Raw genomic sequence first — 14,638 nt, 5'->3', positions numbered from 1 at the left:
GACAGCGAGCCTGCCTTGGCTTACGCTGAAATTTCTGGGAGGAAAAAGCAGAAGACCAGAAGAAGCAGAAAAGAAATCTCCAGCCGCATCAGGAATGACATTTTGATAAAGAGCCCATCCAACTTCAACCAACTGATCTGACCATCAAAGAAAAACTTAAAGAGGATTGTTTGCACAAAAAATAACATGCATTTTGACTTAGTTTGGGCAACTTACCAGCCAATGTGACTTGGTGTAGCTAATCACCCTGTCCCAGCTTTACAGGTGCTGCTACACTAAATAAAACTAGGCTTTCTTCATCCAGCCTATCTTGCAGCTACTAATGCTGACTGAAATCACTTCTAAGCTTGATATATTTTCCTTGATTGAGATACTATTGGTACACTATTAGAGCAAATGAATAAAACTCTGCAATAATGTTCACACGCACACAAAGAGCAATCTGTGGTATTTTATACTGTCCCACAGTAAACACTGGGATGGACTGAAATACCTCTGTGGCTTGTTAGCTCTATGTCTGAGCTTTGGTGATCCAACCCCAATGAGCTGCTGAAGGTCTGCAGCTGAACAAGGTACACAAGCACAGCCATGCTAATTGATGGCCTTCACAGAAAAGATCAGACAGCTTTCATCAGGATTTGCACCACCAGGCTTTTCTCCATGTTTGCTGATGGCTAAAAGACAGATGTGGTCAGTCACTGGTGTTCAGCAGACACGCGGTCCTTCACTGAACCACCGTAACCTTAGATTATCACCAGGCAATGCTTGTCAGCAGCAGCACCTGATTTGGTCCTCAGGTCTCTTACCAGGTATTGAAGTCGCTGGCGTTCTGTCTCTGGAGTGAATTCTGAAGACATTGGAATGACTTCACCGTTTCGGATTATTATAGCCCTGCAATAGTAATAAAACATCATCAGTACAGAAGAAAAAAAAAAAAAGATACCCAGAAAACCACTGGGTACAGTTACACTCTTATTCTCTTCAGAGTCACAGTAAAATAAAGCCATTTCTTTTCTACTGAAGTTGTCAGCAAAACAGGATAATAATTCCTGCCCTGCATCCTTTAGGCTGGATAACAAAGTACATTTGTATATGCCAAGTTCATTTCAGAGCTCACAAAAACATCCAAGCAACAAAGGCGAGAGTTATTTCAGTTGATGTCTACAGGGTATCCTTATTAAGTGAAATGCAGGCACCCAGGAGATGCTGCAGAATCACTGATTGTAGACAACTCTTTGCAGGTTTTAATCCCAGTTGTGGCTGACACTGTCTAAACTCCTGGCTTCAAATGACTCATGCAAGCACTTTCCAATTATTGATTGGTCATATGTCATGTCAGAACATTTCTACTCCACCAGCAAATGGAAATGGCAAAGCAAATCCTGTTTAACACAAATTTAACTAGTTACCTGCCGAAAGACAACAGGTAATGGAACTACTACAGATCAGCCAGGAAATTTCACATAAGCTTCTGCAGACAGCAGAGAGAAAATTCTCTCAAACACCTGCCTCTTGCCTCTTAACAATCTTCTGTGCTGCATGCAAAATACGGCCTGATTCTTCCTTGTTTAATGCCACTGGGTGAAACACGGTCACAGGAGGGAAGAATTAACCCAATACTCCTACTACATTCTGCAGTCATGTATTCACTCACAGAATTATGTTCTTTTATCTTTCCATTATTTACTCAGCTCTGTAAGTATAGTAATGCTTGGCACTTTCAAAGAGCTGGATGGACTATGTATCATCCCAAAGACTTTAATGTCTGGTTTGGAGCTGTTTCTCAACCATTGATAGATTAATTCAGTGTTTGGATAGTAGCAGTGTACCAGCTCTCCTCTCAAATTTGCACAGAATTTGGTGTAGATAAAACAAGTAAGTGTCACTTGGATTACAGTTTCTGTATGTTTAAATCGTCTCCTTTCTGTTATCTTTTCATCCGGTTGATGGGATATTTATGTGCTAGCTTACTTCTGTTGAAAATTTGATCAGTTTGCTGGCATTGTCTCTCTGCCAGGTATTCCGATGGCACTGCAATGCAACCAACAAATATGACAGACACACAAAGACTGAAAACTTAACCTCCAAATTCAAAACATGGGCATCTTCGGAAAACTGTCCCAGGTGCAAACCAGCTTTGTAAAATTAGTGGCATCAGATAACTTTCCAAATTTTCTGAATATGATATTGGACTAAAATTGCCTCTGAATTATCATCTACTATCACTAGTATGCAAAAGGAAGGAGCAATATCAAAGAAGAAAGGAATTGCTCCCCTTTCTGAGATTCATGTGGCAAAGAACAGACAGCTACAGGATGGCGCTGCAATGGGAAAGGTGGGAAAAGGCTCTAGTGTTGAGGGGAAAACTACTCTGCTTTGACAGATAAAGTCAGTGTTCCTGGGCTTGCAGTACTCCCTTGCAGATAATCCTGTGTAGAAACTAGAGGTGGCAAGAGTGCAACCTACATACTGAAGGCTCCCACTGGCCCTCCACTGCTACAATTAAAAACAATATTGTGTGCTTGAAATGAGACAGACATGGTGGTTGTAACTCATTAATTTCTTAAGAGAATTTTGTGCAGAATTTTTGATGGAAATTTTTCCCCTTTATAGGATCTGAACACATTAAAGACTTACAAAAATGCTGTTTCAATTAAAAAGAATAAAAGTTTGCTGAAAATTTTTCTTTGGATTTCTGAGACAGTCATTTAAAAATGAAGCAAGAACATTACCACCTCTTTTCTGCAGCAACACCTTTACTTTTGTTTTTGCAATTCCGAAGGTATTTGGCTTTGAACTAAAATCATTTACTCAAAATACAGTGGACAGTTTTTATAACCTTTTCATTTGTAATTTGACTCACTGGAGTAGGCCTCCATTTAAGGGAACTGTGGGTTTAGTACAGAGTAAGTACTCTGGCAACAGTCTAGACTGGAGTGATCAAAGGAACTGATCAGACACTAACCAAATTTTACACACTAGTGTAAGAGACCCATAAGGGATCGCCTGATCTTCGCTTGTCTGAAAGACCTAATATAAAAACACACATTGATATAACTGCTAGCACATCAGGCTAACTTTCTAATTATCCTTTGCTTCCCCTTTAATCACCATTTCACAGGAAATCCATATTTTAAAGGCCACTCAGACCAGTCTGGGGTTCACCTTTTCCTTTGTGCACACTGACATACTTCCTATATACGCTGATAGCTATCATTCTCACTTCTGTGGGTAGAATTGGGCCCTGAGGGACCCACATCATATAAAAAGCAATTCAGAGGCAAGTCGGTCAACCTTTCATGGCTCAACTTATTTTCACTAGAAATCGCAGCCACCTGGGATGAAAAGCACAATCCAACACACACACACACACACACATATATATATCTTTGGAGGGGGGAATTAAAGCAATGCTGTTGATACGTGATAAAACAGAGCTTCGGTTTTCTATTTTTCATTAATGTTTTCAGCAGTTGGACTTTATTCATCTTGAAAGTTACAGCTGCTCAGAGGAGTCAAATTATTTGATCTGACGAATTAGATGGCTCTAGATATGAGTAATGGGAGGGATGCAGACATACATGGACAGGTCACCGGTCTGAATTCAGCTGCAGTGGGTTCATTATCCTCTTACCAGGCTCTTCACCTTTCCACACCGGCTGCTTAGCAGTTTCATTACAGCAAAGGCTATTTCTGATGGCCCAAGTGACAAAAACAGACACATTCATCAGCTGTCTCACTGGAGAGGTGTGAAAGCCTGGCCCAGGAGCCAGGGATTTTCCCCTGTGATTGAAGAGGTGCCGAATCAGGCCCTTAATTGGGTTTGGAGACTGAACTGCCCTCTCCGTGACCTCGCAGTGACAGAGCTGCCAAGCACTGACTGAAGGCTTTTCCCACCGAGCAACCTCCAGAGCCCTGAATTCAATAGCCCAAAGTCAATAACCACGCATGGGGAGGGCGCTTGGCTGACGCAGCAGCCGCAAACAGCCCGGCAACCGCTTTTACAGACCTGCTCTGTACAGTCCTGCAGGACAATTAATTCTGACTTTATGCTTCCTAATGGACTAAGCAGCAACATGGCGTTACACGAGCGTTACTGCTTCTGCCATGCATGAAAGATGCATGCACACAATGAAATAGTGCTCTGAAAGCATTTAGCTCCCTGTGCGCTGTGGAAATATGAATGTATTATTTTATACCAGAATAAAGCTGTCCTATTAAACTGTCAGAAATAGCTGCATAGGAAGCAAGAAGAACTCGAAGAGATGCAGCGCCCAGAGAGCATCTGATTCTGCCATGTTTAATAGTGACATTTTAATTTCAGCCACACTGGTGAAACACATTATAGCAGAGCCACAGGGTGAGCCTGCCAAAGGCAGACTGATGATTCATGTTTGTAGGGAACAAGTATGTCAAAACTAACCAAATATTCTCTGATGACAAGGTTGCTTCAGACCCATAGTGACCGTTAATTTATATTACCAGTGAAACTGCAATTAAAAAACAAAAGGGTTTTTTTGGCAGGATGGGAAATTGGGAGTCACAGATCTGCAGCCCCCTCAGTGTGTTACCCTCCAAGCTCTGGGGCTCTGATGCCTCCTCCACACAGCATCATCCACTGCGAGCAAATGAAGAGGAGAAGCTACTCTTAAGTCTTGAGGCCACAGAAGCCATTAGACTCACTTATTTTGATCCCTTCTAAAAAGAAATTACAGATTTTTGAGTCCTCCCATCTTTGAACCCAGCTACCTAACTCCCCACCCACACAAACTACAGGATTGTACTCGCCCTTGCGTTTCACAGATAACGTGCTCTGCACGACAAAGTATGTTAGTTAATCCAGAGCTAGTAAATACTCACAGAAAACAGGAATATACTGGGGAAAAAAAGTCCCCCAAATACAGCTAAGTAGCATAAAATGGAAGATGCAAAAATCTGATTTTGTATCTCTCTTCTGGCCACATCACTGAGCGTGTTCTGATCCAGGTAAGTCGTGTCCCGAACAAATAAATGTGGAGCAAGAGATGTGCCGGCGCCTCAGTGCGTAAGGTAGGACTGGCAGCTACAGCACATCCTGCAGTGGCCACATCCCCTCAGTCATGCAAAATTGAAAAGAAACACCAGGAGCTTAAAAGGCTGCATGTAAATCTACAGAAATGACCACATTTATCTTTTGGATTGACAGAACTGCATAGCCCATGGTGATCAGCTACATGATCTTTTGAGTACTCCAGCATTCGCATAGAACCTTAAGTACATGGTTATTTCCTGTGTTCAGATTCAATGCTTTAAAATAGTATTTGGTATATAGTATATATTCCCTTTTAAAACATGTGGTGAATGAAGCAACAAAAGGGTTAAAATCTGCCACTGTGTTGTACTGCTGCTCTCACACTCAGGATGCAGCAACAACACTGGCTTAAGGAAAATATCAATATATCAATTGCTTTTGCATTTTTAATATGGTTAAAACAGCCACTTCTCCTTGAATCAAGCAGGGGTTTCTTTTTTCATTTTTTTTTTTATTTTGTGGAGAACACAATCAGCTGAGAATTGCACAGCATCCTTTCTGAGTTTCTTATGAGACACAAACAGAAGGAAACTCATACATTTTAGAGAAAGCTATTGTTGGTTACTCTCATTTAATCATACAGAGAAAGAAACACTTTAGTGAACAAGGTCAAAAGTGTAATTTCACTGCTGTCATGGGTCTATTGGGATTCTGGTTGTTCAAAACAAAGAGCATCTCCTACTGTTAGGAGTATTCAGGGGACACCCTGATTCCATTACACACTTTCTCAGCCAAAAATGATTTGAAACGCAACATTAAACTGCACATTTCTACAACAGAGGATAAAAATCTGGTAAAGGTGACAAAGAGAGACCACTCGGAAAACCCTTTTTGACAGCATGTATCAATTCCAAGCCACAGGGAGGATGTATCCATTTTGTCAAAAGGTGTTAAGCATTGTGGATTCCGTACAGATGAAGCAGGAGTGTCTGGCCTGTCTGAAGAGGTATTAGAAATGTGTCAATGGAAAAGAAAGAGGGATTAAACTGACAGAAAGAATAAAGCAGGGTTTTATTACGTTCAAAGGGGAACCAAGCAGTAGATTTTAATTAGGTGTGTCACAAAATAGCTGAGAAAAAGAAAAAAAACAACACTCAAAATAAGTAAATCCTAGAACTACGGAATGAGTCTAGATGGGTACTTGTTTACTATGGTAACTAAATGCTTATATTTAAAGAAGAGCAATGCTAATGTCTGGAGAGCTTCAAACCATTTTTGTTTATTTACCTTTTCTTAATTGCTAAGAAGTGAAAGAAGAAGTGATTATAAAAAGATTCAAAAAAAATTGCTTCTCTCTTCTCTAAATGCAGTACTGAAACTTACAGCCATTACAATTACTGATGACTTTTTAATACATTCAGCCCTCTCACCTTGGTTTCACTTATTACGAACTGAATTACTCTCCTTTAGTCCCACGCAGACTCATTTCTCAGTGTTTCTTTAGAAACCAGGTGAACAAACACCTCACCGCACTGGCAGTAATCATGGAACTATAGTGCAAAGCCTTTAAATGATTTCCTTAATTTTATGAATTAAGGCAGCCTGGGGATAGTGAAACAAACCATTATATAATGTTTAGCTGGCATTAAAACAGGTCCCAGCGATGACATATCCATCTCCATAGAACTCAGAGGTGAAACCGGCAACACCAACGGAAAAAACCCTGGCTGCCTCCCATCCATAATACCCAGCAGATATTTCAAAAATGCCCCAAACCCTACTCAGCATTGCCACCAAGAAGAAAACAAGAAACAACCAGGGAGGGGGTAAGCGCCAATGAAAACTGCCGCAGTCCTCATTTTCCACCTCCTGCCACTCAATAGTCCCGCCACCTGGTTTCTTCACATTTTTCAGCACAAACATCAGGCCGTCCATAGAAATATTGTGACAGAACAACAACACTGGATCATTTTTCTTCCAGCGGAATAAAGCCAGTGTTAGGAGGGAACACACTCTCCCTGCTTGTGGCTCTTGCTGTGGCAATGCAGCCTCACCATGTACATCACGGGTAAAGCGGGCTGCTCGGACACGCTCATTCATCACTTGGGGAAACTTCAGCTCCCTCAGGCCAACAAAAGGTGCGAGAAGTTGCCTTGGTGAACTATTGCACAAAAGCAGAGTTAAAGTAATTTCCTACAGGACCATGCTTCGGTATTTCCTGCAGGAACAATGAAGAACCCCCCCCAAACTCCTGCTAAGGGCCTTTTGCAGGCTGCCAGCTGCCCTGGCTGCTCTGAGGGTGAACATCTCAGCAGCACAGCCACCAAGGGCAGCCCTGCTCTGGCAGGACACCCATCTGGTGCTCCCTGGTATTGCACTCAAGGGCCTCTTTTCAAGTCCTCGCACCACCACAGAGCCAACACCAGAACCTCCTCCTCCTTCGAAAAGAACCATGCAAAGAAATTACAAAATCCAGTCCCTGCAAGAAACCCTGAGAGTCACCTTTCAGAGGCACCTACAAGCAACGCGAGCTGTTCTTGCACACACACGTGTAGAGCTTTATGCTGTTTCCAGTTACCCAATGGCCTGTTTTTACTAAATAAATTGTATTATTTTTTAATAAGGGATCACAAATGGGCAAGTAGAAGCTGTTTCTCGAAGCAAAATAGCACTCATAGATTTCCACAGACAGGCTTACTTCTCATCTACGCTAGCACCTGAGCCAGTCAGCATCTTCCTTACTGTCACCAAAAATAATAAAAACCTGGATTTTTAGAACAGATCTCACATTCCATCCCATTTAGTAAGCAGCAGGTTAAAGGGATTTTCTACTCCTGGTGGCCTCCCTCTGCTCTATATATTGCATCCAACAGTGAGAAGCACTTGATCATCACCAACACTGTATCTAAATTACTTCAGTTATTTCTGCATCACTACTTACTCTACAGTTTTAAAGTAAAATATAGTACTGAGCTTGCAGGTTGTCCACAGAGGAGACATCTTGGAGAAGACACCTTGCTAGGTCTTTTTTGACCCCAAGAGCTGCATGCTTTTAGTTCTCTGTGCCTCTTTTACATGCTGCAGCTCCATTCCCATGTGACTCTCCCATGAATTTGCTGCTCTAGTTTAGGTCCTCAAGTGTATTGCTTGTCTGATGCAATCTAAGTATGGAGTTATTATTAGCAGTTGGCTTATTATTAGCAGATGGCTTTATTAACAGCGTTTCATTTTAGGGATAATTAATTTTTTTTTAATTTTTTTGTACTCCCACCCCATCACTAATGGGATGGCACTGGCTACCTGCATGCAATATTTTGTTTGCTTAATCAGGAAAGTAACTTTTGCTATTGAATCAGTGGTGACTTTATATATTTACCTATACACTTCTAGTATTGCCTACTCTGGTTCCAGTAGCACTAAACCAAAAGCTAACGAACTAAACTAAAATGCTCTGTAATTAATTGTGGGTGCTTTCCTGCTGGTTTACATCTGAACCCACCAATTCTTCAGAGAGGACTTCAGCTGGCAGCCAAGAAGCTATCAGAAGTCAGTTTATAGTAAGTCTAAAGTGGCACCATTAGCACAAGAAAACTGCCTGGCATCCGTTCCAGCATCTTTAGGTTGGAGATTTGCTGTCCTCACAGGATTCATTTTGCCCATGATGATTTCAGTGTATTCTTCATTTGAACACGGCTAAGTCCCGGGTTGCAATGATGATACATCACCGTGTTTCTGTATCACGGCTGAACAATATGCCACCAATTACTCAGGCCAGGCCAGGGAAATGAACAAAGTGGCGCAGTCACGTCTTTGTGGCCAGCTCAGAGCCTCAGGACTGGTATCTGTGGAATCAAAGGCTTTTTCCCTGCTGTCCAGGATATCGCATTCATCTCCAGGACGAGTTACTATGGCAACTAAACCTGGGCTTAGTGGATGAAGGCATTGCTGTGCAAGTCAGTGTTTATTTTGCCAGTAATATGGCTGGGATATGGCTGACCATGTAATGTGGAAGAATCATGGATTTTTTTCCCCTTGCTCTTCACTATCTTGCCACTGAGGAAGTCAGAATGACTTTCAGCAACTAAAGCATCACATCTACTTTGATCTCACCTTTTTTGCTTAATTCAGTGGCGGTTGCAGGATATTGGAACAAGGTGGACCGAGAAGTAAAAGCAGACTGAAATTCGCACCCTCTGCTCACTCTGCATCAGTTACTTTTTATTCAAGCCCTGCTTCGATCACCCATGCAGAAGTGACAAAGGAAGCCCTCACTAAAAGCCCAGGAACAGGACTCAAGCTGCATTGCAGAGCTGCTGCCAAGATTGAATGGCCTGGGCTACCTGGCAGGCTCATGGAATTCAGGGGATGAGAAAAAGCTTTCCAGCACAGTAAGGGCCACAGCAGACTTGAAACATTCACCAAGGGACCCTGGTTGCTCCCCCTGCCCACCCAGCCTTCTTGCGTGCCCTGACCCTGTAACACTGGAGCGAAGAACCTGCAGGCTGCAAAGGCACAGATTAAAAAGATTGTTCTGAGCTTAATGCACTGCACTGAGAGATCTGGATTTGGGTATATTTGCTTATACCATGAGCTGCCTCTATCAGATGGCACAGGCTCTTCATAAAGTACTGGTAAAAGAGGGTTTAAAACTACATCTCAGCACCCTTTACCCGTCTTACCTGAGGCACTATGAGCTCTACAAGCTACATATGCAACATACATGCAAAGATGTTATTACAGTGAGAATTTTTACTTGATTAGTGGTTATATTCACCAATGAAAATAGGCAGCAGGGGAATTTCTACTTGCAGTGGCAGCAACCAGCTTTTTTTGCTTGGCTTGATTGGGTTTTGTTGGTTTGGGGGTTTTCTTTTTTTAAAGGCTGAAAACCTATGAGAATTAAAGTTCATAGAATTCATGGCTCCTGGAAACTAATACAATGAACTGCGACTTTCTAGTTTACTGATATTACTTGAATAGCCAAAATTCCTCTTCCTCCTCATGATCTGGAACTTAAGGACTTCACAGGTAGATGATGCCTGTGTGGTTAGGACCAAAGACTTAACTGAAGATGTTTACAATGGCTTCAACACCTGCTACATTGCCATAGACATAGGGCATACACTTTCCCAGGAGAAACAAAAGTTTGGAGAAGAGGCAGGACATTTGTTTTGACTTCAAAAGCCTAAGAGCATTTACTGCCAAATTCACCATTTCTGCCAAGTCAGTGCAGGATACGATGCACCAGTACCCTGGAACTGGACCTCTAGAAAACGTTTTTCCTCATCACTGCACTTTGAGTGCAATGACTTATTTCTGACCCAACACCTTTCCTCCACACCTCAAAGTGTTTCCTGAGGCACCTCCAGAAGCTTTAGCCAGTACAAAATCCTGCAATATCTGAGATTGCTGCTACTCCTATGAATCTTGTGCTGTTGCTTCTCCCTGGAAGGAAGCCAGGCAGAAGGAGGGGAGCCAGAAGTGCTTTTTGCAGGCCTGCAAATCAGGCTTCTAAAGAAAAAAAGCAGAGGCAAACAGAGAGATGGGAATTGGCCATATCTCCCGAGTGTGACTAAGATGCCATGCTCTTTTGCAGCATTTTTGGCTTGGCAGGATCAGACTTCTCCACCAACCAAACTACAGTCAGTGAAGGAGAATGTGTATGGGAGACACTTACTTTGTCTTGAATTCAGTCTCTCCCTACTACACATGCTCCTGAGCAGACCAGGCTTAGGTTATCTGTTGCCCGGAAATAATAAAACATTATTATTTCCAAGTGATTCCATTGAAGAATTAATAATAATCTAAAAAGGGGATGTGCACATAGATTGGTCAAAATGCAAGAGGTAGAGCAACACTTACAGATTGTGAGGCATCTTTTGAGGATTTGAGGAATAAGAACTTCAGAGGATGAAGAGGAGTCACCACGGATTATGTGGTCCCAGGGTGAAAAGGCCTGCATGTGGCTCAGAGATTTGTACCTCTTTTTGTCCCATCTTTAGGAGAAGACAGGAAAAAAAAAATGCTTTTCCAAATATTGCAGACTGGAGAAGCTTAGTAACTGAGTTAGTCTTTCCTCTGGAGACCTCTAAGTACGAAGCACAGATATTGCTGTTTATGCAGACACAGACGTAAGGAGACAGAGAGCTTGGTCAGGCCACTCAAGGAAAACCGGGAAAATATACAGCATTTAGATTAGAAGATGGGTCGTTGAGAAAAATAAAAAAATTACAGTTTCTTAAAAATACTGTAAACCGAAGACTAAAGCAAACTAGTTCTACAATAGTAACATACTAGATTTTTGGTCTCCATCCCTACACAGTGTTAGCACTTCTGGCAAAAAACCCACCCTGCTGGACTGCCTTGAGGAAGAGGTCAGATACCATAAACCACAAAAATGGGTCAGAATCATCAATTCTGACTTCTCAGAAATTCTATTTGAGGTACAGTGCCAGTCAGCAGATACATGGCTGTTTCCATGCCTCTCTCATTTGCTTCATAAAAGCAGATTGATCCCCAAATTTTACTTCCTACAATGAGAACTATGCACAAGGGAAGCAGCTGACAAGCACCATAACACAGTAGAAAAGGAAGTATAAATGCAGTGAGACTCAACACAAGCAGCAAATCCGGAAAGAATTGAAGCAGTAAACAAAGCAGAATTCAATTTTCAATTCAGCATTTTATTACACTAGGAGAAGTCGGTGTTATAAACACACTCCCACATCTGGGCACCTGAAGCACCAGTGAAGTTGCTTAACGTGCACCCACACAGAAACGCCACAAAAACATTCACTCAACAAGCTCCTATCATTTATTCCCAAATGCTTCAGAATTAATTCTACGCTTTCAAAAAGGAGGAGAAACATCTATTCTGGACATAAGGATATATGTTCAAGCAGAGGGTGAATATACCCTGAAAACATAAGCATGGGGGAGAAAAAGAAAAAAGAAAAAGAGATGATAAAAAAAGCTGATGAAGCAAAGCAAAAAAAATCCAGTGACCCTGCAAGTCTGCGAAGCCTCCAAAACATCAGGCTCTTTGCTTTGATCCTATGTTCTGCCAATAAATCAAAAAAAAGCCCAAGGACCCATTTGCAGATTTAGAGAGTGTTTCAGGGCCTACAGAAAAGTCAAATCAACTTGTGGTGTTCTGCTTCTCGTATAATGATAAAAGTGCAGCAGCCCTGCATGTCTCTAAGCACAGCACAAAATGGCAGCGCCTGCAGCCTCTGAGCAGCTCCCCAGCCAGACAACATGAAAGCCAGAACGGCACTCGTGCCAAAGATAGCTAATATGATCATATTGCATTACAGTCACTGTAGTGGTATTGGGCAAATGTTATGTTGCATGAGGCTATACAATAATTGGGCAGTAATCAGTAAAAACATTACGTCCTTGTTTTACTACTACTTCATCACTAGCTATAAACCAACAACCTAATATAGCATATAAAACTAAAAAGAACTGAGATTAACAGGGCGTGTTATGGCACTTTAGAAGTAAAAGTCACTTTAGCAATATAAAATTGAACAATACTATTTAAAAGAATTAGAAGATTTACTATTCCTTATTAAAAAGGCCTAGCCTAGGCCTGGCCTAGTTACCACAGTGTATATGGCAAACTGGCAGGCAAACTGGTAAGCAAAGGACAGCGCACCAATGCTCACCAAAAAAGCACTATATATTGGATAGCTGACTATTGCACTATCAGTCCCTAATCAGATAACCTTGCATGGACAATGTTAACCACTGAGAGGAAGAGAGAAAGAAACATCAGAAAATGCTTTGGCCAATATTCAGACATGAATTTTGACTGTACAAATAGGAATATTTATGGCAGTGTCCAAGAATGATCAGACAAGCCATTAGAGAATGAAAGCAGCTCCCTCCAACTTGTTTTCATCAGGATCTGAATACATCACCTCATTTTTAGCAGGGTTCTGGTATCATGTGCAGTTAATGTATAATTATTACAGAACTGTGATTGCATCGTTAGCAGAAGTTTAATTATATCATTGACATTAGTGATGCCATAACATCAAGCTCAATAATAGTTCATAACAAAACCTACAATTAGCACAATTTTTCGTCCCTTTTACACCAACCAAAAGTGTTCAGCTTGGAGAAGCCTAATAGTCCATACAGAAGCGAGCTAGGGCTGAACCTGAAAGGGTTGCTGGCTGGTAATTTAGTAATATGGTAATTAAAGTCTTTTCATGATGTAATTACACATCAACTACAAAAGGACAGCTGCTATACAACACTGCCAGGGTACGTGGCATGGAATGATTAGATTTGAGAAGCTTTGGTGGTTAAACTGAATACCACAGACATAAGTCTGAGGTATAGCTGGCACCGCACAGCACATTATCATTCAAGTCTCACACTTGGCGTTTCCTTAGTCTCATTGTGATAGTAACAGTTTGTTGCACATACCTTTGTCCCCTGACAGCAGAAGCTGTTTCAAAACCACCTTTAAAAACTTCTGCTGTTTTGAAGTTGCCTGGAATTAAAAGACCTAACCTTCTGGGCAGAGGCAGAACAAACGAAGTTTGCGTGAACCCAAAATGTTTATTTCCCACCCCTGCAGCACGAAACCTCATCTCACAGACCTTAGTCTGTGGGAAATGTAGCTTGATTTATTTGTAGGCTTTTTCCAGTGGGAGAGCAGAGAGGGGAGGAGGAGAAGGAGGACAGAGAAGAGGCGCAAATGAGCAGGTGAACTCAAACTAAAGTTCAACTGAAGAACTGAGGTTTTGGCATCTACTTCCAATTGCAACTAGCACGAGTTCCCTGTTTGGGGGGAAAAACAAACCCCACTTTCCTTCTCAAGAGTAAACAATTTTTTTCTTAAAGTAGTTCCCTTATTGTACTTCTCACTGTCCTCATTTGTATCTGTACAAATCGTGAAGTTGACCACGCAAGGCATGACACAGCAAAAAGGAACATATTTTTCCAGCTAACAAGAATAAAACTTCCTGGCAAAGCGACTCGGATGTTAAAAATACAGGAATGCACTGTGAACCCTGGCAGTAGGTGGACAAACTCAGAGCTGCTTTTCTAGTCCTAAAATGCCCCTTTAGTGAGGAGGAGTAACTTGGATGCTTTGCAATAGCGGTTTTTCTCTCTCTCTCTGAAACATGGGAAGCCGAGATTGGGTGGGAGAGAGGCCCAGAACTACTGATCTACACTTAGGAGCTTCTCTTTTCTTGAGCTCTGAAAATCTAGAAGCAGGCTTACTTGAAAGTGAAAGATTCTGGGAATCCAGAGAATTCTCTTCAGCATGAGGAAAATTTCCCTGAGGTCATTTGGAAAGTGCAAAACCAAACTAGGATCTGGAGGGACCCTGTTAGCTACAAGATGCAAGTAATGTGTACAGAAAATTGATCCCTGGTTCAAACAAGACCCAGCCTTGCTGATGGCTTCCCTTCTAATTCCTGTTCTTTGTTCTTTCCTGAAGAGGTGTTTTTGATGGGCTTGATGAATATTCAAAGCCTATTGAAGACTTGGTGGCTTTAACTGAAGTGGGTGCTTGAGCTAATTCAAGATATCATCAATGAGTTTCTTCCCACCAGGTGTCAAGGGCTGCAATGATGCTAAGGCTGCTCTGGGAAGGCAGAGGAG

General features: G+C 41.8%; 1 protein-coding gene across 1 annotated transcript in view; it reads right to left on the bottom strand.

Annotated features, from left to right (window-relative positions):
• The window catches only part of PPM1H (protein phosphatase, Mg2+/Mn2+ dependent 1H), a 138,205-nt gene that overhangs the window by 39,704 nt on the left and 83,863 nt on the right, over positions 1-14,638 (bottom strand). The window contains exon 5 of the mRNA XM_065048588.1: positions 807-891. Coding sequence (XP_064904660.1) covers positions 807-891 — 85 coding nt within the window. The remainder of the gene's footprint in view (positions 1-806; positions 892-14,638) is intronic.

The sequence above is a fragment of the Columba livia genome, chromosome 1, assembly GCF_036013475.1.
Source record: "Columba livia isolate bColLiv1 breed racing homer chromosome 1, bColLiv1.pat.W.v2, whole genome shotgun sequence".
Lineage (NCBI taxonomy): Eukaryota > Metazoa > Chordata > Aves > Columbiformes > Columbidae > Columba > Columba livia.
Note: the sequence above shows the minus strand (reverse complement) of the source record. Positions and strands in the feature narration are given on the sequence as shown.